This window comes from Platichthys flesus, chromosome 17 (genome assembly GCF_949316205.1).
Source record: "Platichthys flesus chromosome 17, fPlaFle2.1, whole genome shotgun sequence".
In the NCBI taxonomy this organism is placed as follows: domain Eukaryota; kingdom Metazoa; phylum Chordata; class Actinopteri; order Pleuronectiformes; family Pleuronectidae; genus Platichthys; species Platichthys flesus.
The window spans coordinates 14,630,386-14,642,506 of NC_084961.1; the positions used below are offsets into that span (position 1 = coordinate 14,630,386).

A 12,121-nucleotide genomic window follows, 5' to 3' on the forward strand; every position below is an offset into this window, starting at 1 on the left:
GCCCCCAGGCAGTGGGTCACAGTCCCCAGAGACCCTGACTTGCAAACCACTGGCCTATATAATGTCAGAATTTGACAAACACTGACATTTGAGTAAAATAAATAACAAGTGTAATTTTAAGCAAGGCAGCAAAGGTTAATCCTTTATCAATATAGTTGGTCATCTTGGAGATACAATTTAAATAACCACCTTTAATGGATGAAAAAGGGGAAAAGAACATTCAACATTAAAATCAAGTCTTCTCTGTTTAGGTAAATAATAACAGAAATTAATGTTATATTAATGATGCTATATGTCAGTTACAGGAGCCCATCCTACAAAAGCGTAGGCATATATGCAAGCAATTAGTGGAGAAGATATTCTTTTCCTACAAAAAGGTCAGAACTAACTGTAGGGCTACATCATATGAGGACACATCACTTGACACAGGTCATACATGTTATGCCATTTATCCTGGGGTGAAATGAAAGAAAAACAGCAGCTCAGACTAAAGAGATGGTGAGTTGATTTTCAGCAACCTCACGAGGTGATTAGAGAAAGCGCGGGCAGTAAAAACATTAAAAAAAAAGGATGGATGGCTGGAAAGCATGCCAGAGGTTATGATGACACAACAAAGTAAGAAAAAATGTCTCCCCCAGACAGAATCATCCATCAAGCATGATATAGTTCACACAGGTCTCACATACATTTGATGAATCCCCATGATGCTGTCTGCAGAATCATTACGGCTCAACAACTGTAGTGGATGTTTACATCATACTTCTTCCTTGTTTTCACACTTTTAGACATTTTAATCATTTACTAGAGATACAAATATATACAAATGTATACAAGCAGTATAGATTAGATTTGAGTATAGGCACTGAAAATGTTTGTCCAAAATGTGCTAAGTGATGGGACAACACCAGATCATGTGTATATGATGCACCGGCTGACCTTGGCAGCGAGGGCACGAAGGGTCTACGTTAGTGAACATTTTTAGCAATCTTGCATTGGTTCATTGTATTCTCATAATAATTTAGAGTTGTATCAAGCTGTGCCTAGCACAAAGGGAGGAGGTGTGTATTAAGTCAAGCACTGCTTTCCATTGATCATCTGGCATTACCTTACCAAGGTCGTTCTTCCATAGTCTTCTAACGTCTTGCAGGGAGTGAGGGATGGCTTTGCATATATATTTTTCTAGAGAACTGAAATTAGACCTTTGAGATTTGTGGATAATGTGAGGCTATGATCCACTGTGTTGTTGGCTGGAAAGTCTAGAGGAAATAATGCTTTTCTTGACAAACTGTCTGAATTGGAGATACCTAAAGAATTGAGATTTTGGTAAATGGAATAATAGAGTTTATTCTTTCATTTCACTAATGCAACATCTCTCCAGGATGACAAGCTGAGGTCTGAGGGCCACACACAGAAGACGCACAATCACTTCTGTGTACTTCTCTGAATGACACACACACACTAGGGTAATTTTCAATTATTTACAGCATATATCATCTGATGTGGGCCTCTTGACAACGTTAACATGAAATAACGTCTCACTATACATATCTATGTCCAGACCACATGAGGGTCTTCCAGGACAATTTTTACTTAGACTTGCCCATGAGCTCTCCTCTCAGAATGGTCTCAGAAAGAAAAGGCTCAGATATATTAGGCATTAGTTCATTTACATCGGACCCATTATTGTCTGTATGTCCCAGTTGTTTAGAACAATAATTCCTAATGTAGCCAATTAAAGTGAAAATTCGATATGCTACAAAAATTACGATTAAGACATTTTAAATACATCGGTACAAACCTCTCCTTGTTTCCCCTTCTCTATAAAAATTGTTTCCGCTTTTTTATTGCCTTCAAAATCACATTAATATCATTAAATGCATGTACTTACAGGCAATGTAAATTAGTAATGGTGTACACTTCCTAAAATTGTAATGGTACATTCCAGCCATTGCAGTTTTTACGTTTAATTCACCAATGCCTTTAAATGAACTATTGTACAAGGTCATACAATCATTGTTTTTTAATTTATTTTCATTACTTTAAACATGTCTCACATGAAATGTGCTTTATAAGTAAACCTTAAGTGTTTCAAGACCTGCAGATCAACATCATCAACCCATATGTCCTGCAGGACTTATTTCACTTTCCATTTCAGAAATCAAACTCTAAACGTCTCTCGCAGATGAATGTAAACTGATTTCATCTTGGAAAGTAGCTTCACCATCAGGTGAGAGAGCAGGTTGCAGATAGACATGGGTATGACACCACAGTATGACAGTATTATGCTTCTCTTGGTCGTTCTTTGACATTTCACAAGGAGAAAGAGTAAACAAGTATTCTCCAGCACAATTACAGAAAACCTTTTTATTTAAACATTTCATTTATATGCCTAACATCTGTATAACAGCGTCCAAGAATGCTTCACTGGACTGTCATCAGTCCAGCACTTCCCCCTGGTGGTTGAGAAGCGTAAATAAAATATTCATTGATTGAAAGTCAAGCTGTAAAAGAAGAAGTAATTTTAATTCATTGCAGTCTGTGACTAAATGAAATTATGCATTTAAGACAATAAAAGGCAGATTTAATTTTCAGTGTGAAAACGTGTTTATTAAAATGGATTTGCATACTGCTGCGTAGAACATTTTCCCATTGAACCTAAGACACTGAGGGAACATTAGCCCAAATACTATAGAACTTAAACACAATTATGTGCTGGTTAAATACCAGGAAATTACATTTAATTTCAGATTAATGACAATGTAGGTCAATGGCAGCCATGTAGCTCAGCTAGCCACTGTCCCCTGAACACGGTTTGTGTAAGTAACCGAAAATTAGTAAAATACTTGCTGCATTTTTTTTTTATTTATCTGTGGAGTAGAAAAAAATGGCTCCCTGAATATTCAGCCATCATCATTTATTTTTCTATCATTATTAATTCAAGCAACTAAATACAAAGATCATCAGATATGTGCAAGTCAACGTGCTGCGTCAAGTTAGACTTTGGTTTCAAAGTCATGCGTTATCAGGCCATCAGGCCAATCAGTGACAACGCAGGACGCTCTGAAGAAAAGCCTAACGCCTTCAACTCAGATCAATAGGCCAGTAATCAAGCTTCTCCAAACCCCCCCACCCCACACACACCAACAAGCAGGTGCAAGAGCATGAAGAGGGAAATCAATGTCTTTAACAAAACAGGAAAAGGCCGCTGGAGGTGACTGATGATATGGGTCGACTCTAATGTGGCCAGAAATCAAGTTTGCTGACACGTAGATGCATGGCCCTTGACACAAGGGACATAAACGCTGATGACTCCTGGTGAGTGTAACTATGGCAACTGCAAAATAGAGTGACATCACAAGCATATCCTCCATACAAACGCAGACAGTTGCATTCAGGGAGTTGAACAACACAGCTGTTTCAGTCTGTGACGTTTTTGTCTTAAGAAAAACCACAGAAGCAAACTTTTTGGACTAGAACAACTTCTTATTAAAACTTCATACAAAGAATATCAATCAAGTGCTTCCGGGGAGTGCAGGAAAACAACCGTGTTCGGGTCAATGTGCCCACACATCATTGGCCCACAAATGATTTTGGCGGAGCCAGCGTCGAGCAGAGGAGATGTCAAGTTTGAAAACTTGCTCCTGTGAAGGGTTCACTCCTGCGTAGTCAACAATCAGCTTGGGCTGAGGGATAAAAGCTGCAGAGAGGAGGCGGCTACCAGCTGAGAGGTACATGCTCTCGCTGCTTTGAGTCCTGGAAGAGGAAGAAGAATCAGAATGATACCATTCACACAGACATGTCCCAATTCGGGGGCTGCATCCCTGGCCCTGTCCACACTGGAGATATCGGATCCCAAGTGATAAGCTTCAAGTTTGTGTGTTCACAACTGACAATGCAATGAATTCTGAATGTGTGTACTGTCAACAATTAGGAGATCCAGATCGGTTCTCATTTCCCTGCTTTGTATGCAAATTTAAAGTTATTAACATTATGTCAGTTTTAATCGCATAGACTAAATACTTTACTTTTGCAGCACTAGCTTATTAGCTTTGTCATACGCAGCAATGGATCCTGGGATAGGTTGACCCAAGAAGAATCAAGCCGTTGGATCCTGTGTTTGTTTGGAAATGGAACCATGAGTTAGTCAGCCACATTTGAAGGAGGATTCCAATTAGGACAACCAACAACCTAGTCGCGCCACTAAGGCAATTGGTTTTCAAATGCAGCATCTTCAGCATGTGCCTCCTGAATTGGGACACAGCTCAAATAAATTAAAGATGAATTACTCAAACCCACGTTACCGTTTGAGGGTGATTCTGAGGCAGGATGTGGTGGTTTCCGAAGGTTGGAGGATGGCCGTTGCATTGACAGCGATGAACATCTCAAGAGTGAGAGCCAGCTCCACCTCCCCCAGACCACAGGAGACGATCAATGCCATGAAACCAGGGGGAGCAGATACACCAGGGTAGTAACCCACACTCAGAGAGTCTGATGAACACACACGTTGGTGCAATTGAAATAAGTTCCATGACAACTTTCAACATCATTTAATTGTCTGATCTGAACATAAACTAAATGTAACTTAAGACCAGCACATTTTTCAGGATCAACATCGATCCGAGTTGAACAGCCATACTCACGCCTGAAGACTTCCCGTGCACGGAGCCACAGGTTTTGTTTGCCGAGTTTGTGAAAAAGAATCTGCAGCATCACTTGGTCAACTGGCAGGTTGTGAGAGAGCATGAAGTCCACTGTATCTGAGGCTACAGGAAGAACTTGTCTGTCCATGCACACTTGTAGATGAGAGTCAAATAGAGGACCATTTCTGGAGATATCAACCAAGTCTGGGGAAAAACATAATCACAAATACTTACAATCATTTTGCAGTCTGTGGCCCAAAAGTCTTACATCTAAAAAAAAAAAGAAAACCCATTCCAACCTTCATTTACCCACCTTCAATGGAGAGAAAACCGGACAAAATTTAGAATAGAGGAAAAGACATGTTGGGGTCAAAAGCTGTGTGTTTTTTACACATTTATTTGAATCTCAAAATATGTTGTGGCATGATGGGTTAAGGCAACATCCTCACATCTTTTAGGTATTAAACTCCACACTACCCGAAGCCTGCCAAGGCTGCCAGGCCTGTTTTAGTTTGAAAACTCTGGGTCTTAGTCAAGGCGGACACTGACTTTTGGAAACAATGAAAGAAACCAGAAGGTTTTATAATGTAACCCTTTTCCTGAAAAAAAAAAAAAAAAAAAAAAGGAATCTCTGTCCTTACTTTGCCACTGCTCTTCCTCATTTATAGTATTTTGGGCAAAACGGCATTCAACTGCAGAGGAGACAATCTGCTTTCTTTTTACACCGGCAAACAGATGACCAGTGCACGTGCTTTGGTCATATGAAATGCGTTTTCAGGTTAATAGGTAGATTATCTCTTATACACTGTAAAAGCTAAATAGGTATATTTTTCAAATAATTTTTTTTTAATGTGGATGTTGCCTAAGTTGATGTGACAATAATAGCAAGTAACTCCTCTGCCTCAGGTTTAAAATGCATTATCCAACGGTTGTGTTCTCTCACCATTTGGCATTTTAATTCCAGGTAGATTACAGAGAACCTCCAGTGTGTCTCGATGACAAGTGTTCTCAGCCAGCCGTGTCAACACATGCCTCCTACTTTCCAGATCTGCAGGCTCACATGGCCATGACCGCGAACTCAGGAACCATTTGTTTTCTGCATTGTCAGATACATGAACAAAGACAAACACACTTTGCACTATGTTTGGACACACTCTTCTAGCACTGGATTTTCAGTCTGCAGCTAAATATATGCAAGATATATAATATAAAAGATATAATATATATATTAATTACCAATTCTTTCCGCTTACTTAACATGTAATTTTGGAATCAGCATAACCACATGATAGATCGCACTAACAGACTCAAATGGTAATTCATAATGTGCTTCATTTGTAGTTATCCCAGTCATGTAACTAATGTAGAACCTATTAGGGGTTTGTCTCTTACAACCACATCAATATTAAATAACATATTTAAGAAGACTCTACACATTTCTAATGCATTCTGAAATCAGAAACCAAAACATAACTTCCTATTTAACCGGGAGTGTCCTCTATTACCTCGGAGCGTGTTCAGAGCTCCCTCCACACTGCCACTCAGGAGGAAAAGCTCGGTTGCCACAGTGACCAAGCAGCAGCGTGAAGCTACGTCTTCATTCCCAAACAAACCCTTCAGCATTGAGTAGCTGACCTTTGACATGGACAGCACCTCCACCACCCGCCGACCCTACGGTCGTAGACACATAAACCCAAATCACACTACAAGGCAATACCAGCGTGCAAACATAACTACATCTTAAACTTTACATCTGTACACACACAATCACATCTTTGGATATTTGCAATAATCTGTGCCAATGTTACCAAAAAGTTTCCATAAGTCCATTCATTGTTTTTTATAATATGTAAACGAATTTGTTCAAATGTAGGTTTACAGTTCATTTCATTCAATATTTTAAGATGGGGTTCTACCTTGGCCCATTGATGCGTTTTGTGATATCTTAACACGAGTGAGACTCCAATTCTGCCCAAAAAATTCCGGATCAGGGCACCTTCACTCAGAGTCACTGAAAAATAAGAATTAAAATGGCTGATTCTTCAGTAATCACAAATAAATAAAAAAGATGAACAGCAAGGAGTTTCTTTTACCTGTCTCAGCAAAGGCAGCGAAGGGCAGTGACATCTTGTCTTTGCTCTCTGACAGGAGAGCTTTGGCGATGCGGCCACTGATTTGCTCCACTTGGTTTGGATGATGGCTGGATTGGCAGATGGACCTGAACACCTTTCCCATCCGCCTCCAGTCCTGCTGCTTCGTACAAAGCTGACAGCCACAAAATGCAATGGTACAAGGACAGATTGAACAAACAATCCTTGTGTAAAAATGGAATAAATGTATCTAACGAGTAGTGGTGTAACGGACCACAGTTGTTTGAAACCCAAGTGAAATTGCAGAAAATAATTGAAAACTTACGCATAAAATACAGTTCTATTTTCGCTGTCACCTTCTAAACTAATTGCTTAAACCGTGTGTTTTGTGATCCGTTGCACCACTACTACGGTGTTAAGAACTAACCTCTATTTCCACAATGCATTGGGCCAGATTCAGGTACTCTGGAAAGGGAACACTAAGGGATAACCATTTATTTATATATATATATATTAAAATACAAACATAAAGGTCAGTGTGCTGCTGATACGATTTGTCAAAAACATAATTACAACATTTCAGAATTAAGAATCATACTGATGATTGGTACCGATTTTTATAAGAGTGAAAGACATGACATTGGTATGTGGGAGCGGAGGAAGTTCCACTTACCTGAGATTGGCTGTCACTGAAACAGGAGAGTTCGAACAGATCGCTTGCTGGAACTCAGGAGTATGTTTTACACTCTCAAGCCAATCCATACTTAGCACGAGACCTCTACTGGCCATCTATCAACACATGTACAAAAATAATTCTCACACATACCAATTAAAAAGGTACAGATCCTACTGCCATGCAGTAAGCAGAGTGTTTTGGAACTGAGATACCTTGAATGTGAGCTGCATGAGTTGAGGTAGATAGCCCTTGAGACCCTTGCCTCTCACCAAGTCAAACAGGGCCAGAAGGAAATCATGGCCAGGCTAGCAAGAGAGGAGGACATCTATGTTTAGGATGTTCTGCACTCTACTGGACAAAAGAGTGTACTGCAGTGTGACATTATTGTGGGGAGATGGATGAAAACCAGACTGACCGCTATCTTATGAGCCAAGCTGACAGTAAGGACTGAGAGGATATCAGACACCATGCAGGCTTTGAGCAGACACCAGAGGAGAGACAGAAACACTGGCATGGAGAAGAACGCTCCTGGTGGGTTTTTCTGGTAGTAGCCTGTAAATACTGCTCCTGCAGACAGGAATGGTCAGAGAGTTTTAAAAAGGTTAAATGAAGGAATGGAGTTGAAGGTAAGAGAGGTGAGGACATTTACATATAACACAATTATATGTGTACATAACTGTACAGCAACCAATAAACAGGGTTGGGTATCATTTTTTTTTCTTTTCCAATCCCGGTAATAAATCAAAGCCGGTAGCATAACAGTGATAGAACCAATACTTTTTCCCGAGAAAACAGTCAACACTAAGAACAGCTTTTTTTTATGCTGACTTGAAGAAGGTGAAATTTAACACATTAACTATCCTTTTGTGTGTATTTAACTTTAATATGAAAATATAACAAAATCATATACAAAAATAAATCCTGAGATAACAATAAATTAATACTAAACAAGAGTTAGCTTGATAGAGCAAAATACTCCCGCTACAAACTTGTCAATTGTCTCTCTATGGACAGGGACGACCACACTGCCGGCTGCTGTCAGACATGTAGAGAGTGTGTTGCCACCGGATTTAAGTGTATGGAGATGTTTAGTCTACCTGTAAGCATGGCAACTTTTTCAGTAAATGGCTTAGACACCGAAATGAGCAACCAAAATCTGCATTGTGATTCAGTAAGTTCTTGCCTTGTGAGGCACAAACCCAACCCATAAACACTGTGTTAGCATTGCCCAAATAACTGGAGAAAATTTAAACTTGCCTGCTTTCTGGAGACACATTGGATTGTTGATGAACCGCATCACAGTTTCAACACAGAACTGGGAGAGAGGAAATAAATTATCAAATTTCTGGATTTACTCCAGCTAAGGCTCCACAGAGTGATGTTGATTCAACACAAATCAGAAAGCTTTAGCACAAGTTTGCAAACTTAATGCAACTGCTCATCACCTGCTAACAATTCAAAGGTTCATCATCTACTTTTATACAGTGCTTCAGTGTATTCAGTTTGATGTGCTGCCATCAAGCGATGAAAATATGAATAATGCTCTCAGTGTACCTTCTCATCCCCGTCCACAGGCACATGCTGGAATCGACATATCTTGAATCCACAAGACAGAGACTCACTGAAGTACTGTCTGCAGTACTGAGGGTTTAGAGGAGACATTGCAGTGTATACTTCACATCTTTAGAACACATTAACACACTAACCTACCTCTAACTGTGCACAAGTCAATATTAGGATTTCAGAAAAATGGATGAAGTACATAATGGAAACCTTACTCTTAAGATTCCAAGATATGAATGTGTAAATAAGTCAAACATGCTTTTAAACCTAAATACTTCCATTATTCATCCTCCAGTCTAACTATCAGTAATAACTCTCACAATCAAAAAAAAAAAACACCAAACACAGACCACATATATCATTTCAATAAATCATACTGTGCTCTTATTTATGATATAAAATTGCATTTCCTGCTTTCATCTTTGAAAAAGTAAAACTATTTAAAAGACTGCTGATTACAAAGAAACAATTGCTTTTTCTTTCTTAAACATGAAAGCATGTCAAGAATTTCAGAATAACTGCAAAATACATAAATAAGTCTATTTTTTATTTTAATACTTACAGCAGTAGATTTCTTGAGCCTAGAATCTGTTGCGTTTGCCGGGTTTGGGATCAATGGCCCTGCAGAGAGCAGAGTGTAAGAACAGCTGTGCACAACAGTTCAACTTTTAACTCTATCTCTGTAAAACTCTATGGAACATTTATGGTGGCAAGAAGTGTTACCTTGACAAAAACTGTTCATCATTTGTATTTTCCCCTCACCATTTCTTAGGGACATATGTGCAGGGATGTTATGTGGGTGGTTCACTGTCTGCAAGGGCTGGCTCCTATTAAAGGACAAACTTTTTTCAAAAATAATGAAAGATACAGGGTGCAAGAAACCTTTCATGTGATGCGTGCAAACCTGTACCTTTCCAGGCTCCGGTTTACATTATTGTTGGCATCAAACCGACCCTGTGCGAAAACACAAAAAAGATTTATTAGCAGACCAATGTCACTGTAGAATCTGTGTTGTTGCTCTAAATTTTAAACAGCAACCTTTTGCTTCACCTATTGTTTGTCGTTTGTAATTTCTGTTTTGAATATCAGGGAAAGCATGCAAGACAAACATGTCCATAGTTTGATTCTTTACAATTAAAAAGATGCAACATTGTGCCAGTGTCCAGGACAAGCAATCTATTCAACTCTTTTAAACAGACCTAGTCTGACCCAGCGGATGCAGTTCAGTGGGTATAAACCTGGCATTGGTTTAATATTTTACACACCTACAGTTTGCCTCATCTCTTTACTAAGGCAGCAGCAGCAAGTGCAAGTGCCAGTGACATGACCAATGTACTGGTCTGTTCCGCTTCACAGGAGCTTCTGCGATACTGGTATAATGCATTTAAAGCAACATCTGTGTTTTTGATGAGCTCAGTGAGCTCCTCCAGAGGCAGGTTTCACCTCTAGGGCATGAATTATCAAGTTAGTTTTTTTACAGTTATCACAACATATGTCTTTTACTGTTTTTTTTTTTTTTTTGCTGCATTCCCTCTGCGAGTATCGAAATGGATTATAATGACATTGATTATCTCATCATGTGAAAATGCTATTTTGGGTTTCGTACCACAAAGATGATTGTGATTGGTCCAAGAAATACAAACATGTACGCAATTTCCCCCCTCAATAGTAGACTGATCTTTGGTGCGGCCAAACCATTGTCCTATGCTGACTAAGCACGTTGGAGACCCACTAAGTTACCATGGTTCTGGGAAGGTTGCCGTTACATTGAGGTCTCCAGGGTCTGCTGTTACTTTCCTCTGTAAATTACACACAAATTAACCCTTAGTACGATCATTACATTAAATACATTACATTCAAGCACATTCAATGGTCGGTGCACTTCAGGTAGCCGTTTTCAGATGTAAACACAATATCCAGACCCCATTGAAAACCATAGGAGATAATCTGATAAAACACGTTCACAACAGCAATCTCTGGAGCATTCATCATGAGATCTTTGCTTTCTTTTATTTTTGAGTCCGTTGTGTACTAGAAATTTCATAAACATGACCACTCGCTTGCAGTGAATCCTACTGATAATATCCTCCTATGCTCTTGAATGGTGTCAATCAGATATTATTAATATGGGGACTGGTGGGAGAGAGTCCAGAGATTGTTCTGGACCCCCAAATCAGACATTTGCCATCTCACATACAGCCCCTCTGGATAATGTCAGGAGATTATCCAGAGTTCAGTGCATGTCTGAATTTAATACATTTACACAAAATATGTAAATTTATTTTGAACTACTGCTTGTTATGTTATGGCTTCACATGACTCATTAGATCCCTGCCTGCTCTACATTAGTGTTTGACAAGCCATCTGTTGATGGGTATTTCCCCTTTGCTGCTAGTACCCTTTAGCAATTAGCCACAAAAAAACAGAAATGTATATAATAGATTTTGACTGGTGCACTGGTCGTACCTGTGATTTCGGGACTGTAACTGTGAAAATCTACAATAACTGGTGTCCATCTGAAATACATAATAGTAATAGTAACTTCACTGATAATAGACAATGCAGGTAATTTTTGACTATTACATCAATACAATTCTTACCTCTGTGACAGAGTTTTCACTGCTCCAGTAGGTCTGGTTTTAGGGGCATCACTGACTCTTGGAGGGCCAGGCTTTTGCAGTCTTTCCTCAGGTAGATTTTCAAACAGCTCTGGGTCGGGGATCACATTGACAAGCAAGATATCACGTTCATAAGCGGTTAACTCATCAAGAAGACTGCTGTCAGTAGCACCAGCTGCTTCCGCTTCCGTTTTATGACTCTCACTGCCCACCATTTCAGATGGACTTAATCTTTCTTCTCTTTCAGACAGAGGGGATTCATCGTCGCTGCTGGGAGAAGAGCGGGGTTCTGACGAAGATCTGTCCCCCTGTTCCACATCATATTCGTAATCAGTGTTATCCTGGCTTCCATCTCTGAAATCTCCATTCAGAGTAAGACATTTTGATGAGACTCCCTCCATTTCTTCATTTACGTCTCCTTCATGTTGGTCCCTGCCGTTTTTATGATCAGCTTCCCCAATCTGTGGCAAGTGATGTCCGGGTAGTTTTATGTGTTTACTGGTGTCATTGTTCATCTCTTCCTCTTCATCTGAA

The 12,121-nt window shown here is 39.5% G+C and overlaps 1 protein-coding gene and 2 long non-coding RNA genes across 3 annotated transcripts; all 3 read right to left on the minus strand.

The window, feature by feature from the left end:
• Positions 1-2,540: 2,540 nt before the first annotated feature.
• Positions 2,541-7,503, minus strand: topaz1 (testis and ovary specific TOPAZ 1). The gene is made up of 9 exons (XM_062410222.1): positions 7,404-7,503; positions 7,158-7,209; positions 6,734-6,905; positions 6,557-6,651; positions 6,146-6,311; positions 5,584-5,736; positions 4,641-4,844; positions 4,302-4,488; positions 2,541-3,753 (listed from the first exon to the last, which is right to left on the minus strand). Exons 1-9 carry the CDS (start codon positions 7,490-7,492, stop codon positions 3,555-3,557), a joined length of 1,317 nt encoding a protein of 438 aa, XP_062266206.1. The 5' UTR covers positions 7,493-7,503; the 3' UTR covers positions 2,541-3,554.
• Positions 7,504-8,674: 1,171 nt separating this feature from the next.
• Positions 8,675-9,592, minus strand: LOC133972660 (uncharacterized). Its single transcript, XR_009924470.1, has 3 exons — positions 9,532-9,592; positions 8,961-9,047; positions 8,675-8,721 (listed from the first exon to the last, which is right to left on the minus strand). It is a non-coding gene; the product is annotated as an uncharacterized LOC133972660 (long non-coding RNA).
• Positions 9,593-9,721: 129 nt separating this feature from the next.
• Positions 9,722-10,777, minus strand: LOC133972661 (uncharacterized). The gene is made up of 3 exons (XR_009924471.1): positions 10,710-10,777; positions 9,880-9,923; positions 9,722-9,796 (listed from the first exon to the last, which is right to left on the minus strand). It is a non-coding gene; the product is annotated as an uncharacterized LOC133972661 (long non-coding RNA).
• Positions 10,778-12,121: the final 1,344 nt, after the last annotated feature.

Bases quoted from the DNA above. Each gene is read 5' to 3' on its own strand.
- topaz1 (XM_062410222.1), bottom strand. From the start codon at position 7,492: ATGGATTGGCTTGAGAGTGTAAAACATACTCCTGAGTTCCAGCAAGCG. The intron at 6,312-6,556 runs GTAGAACCCCAT...CTACGACCGTAG, and splicing joins AAACGCATCAATGGGCCAAG to GGTCGGCGGGTGGTGGAGGT. The intron at 3,754-4,301 runs GTAACGTGGGTT...TTCCTCTTCCAG, and splicing joins CTCAGAATCACCCTCAAACG to GACTCAAAGCAGCGAGAGCA.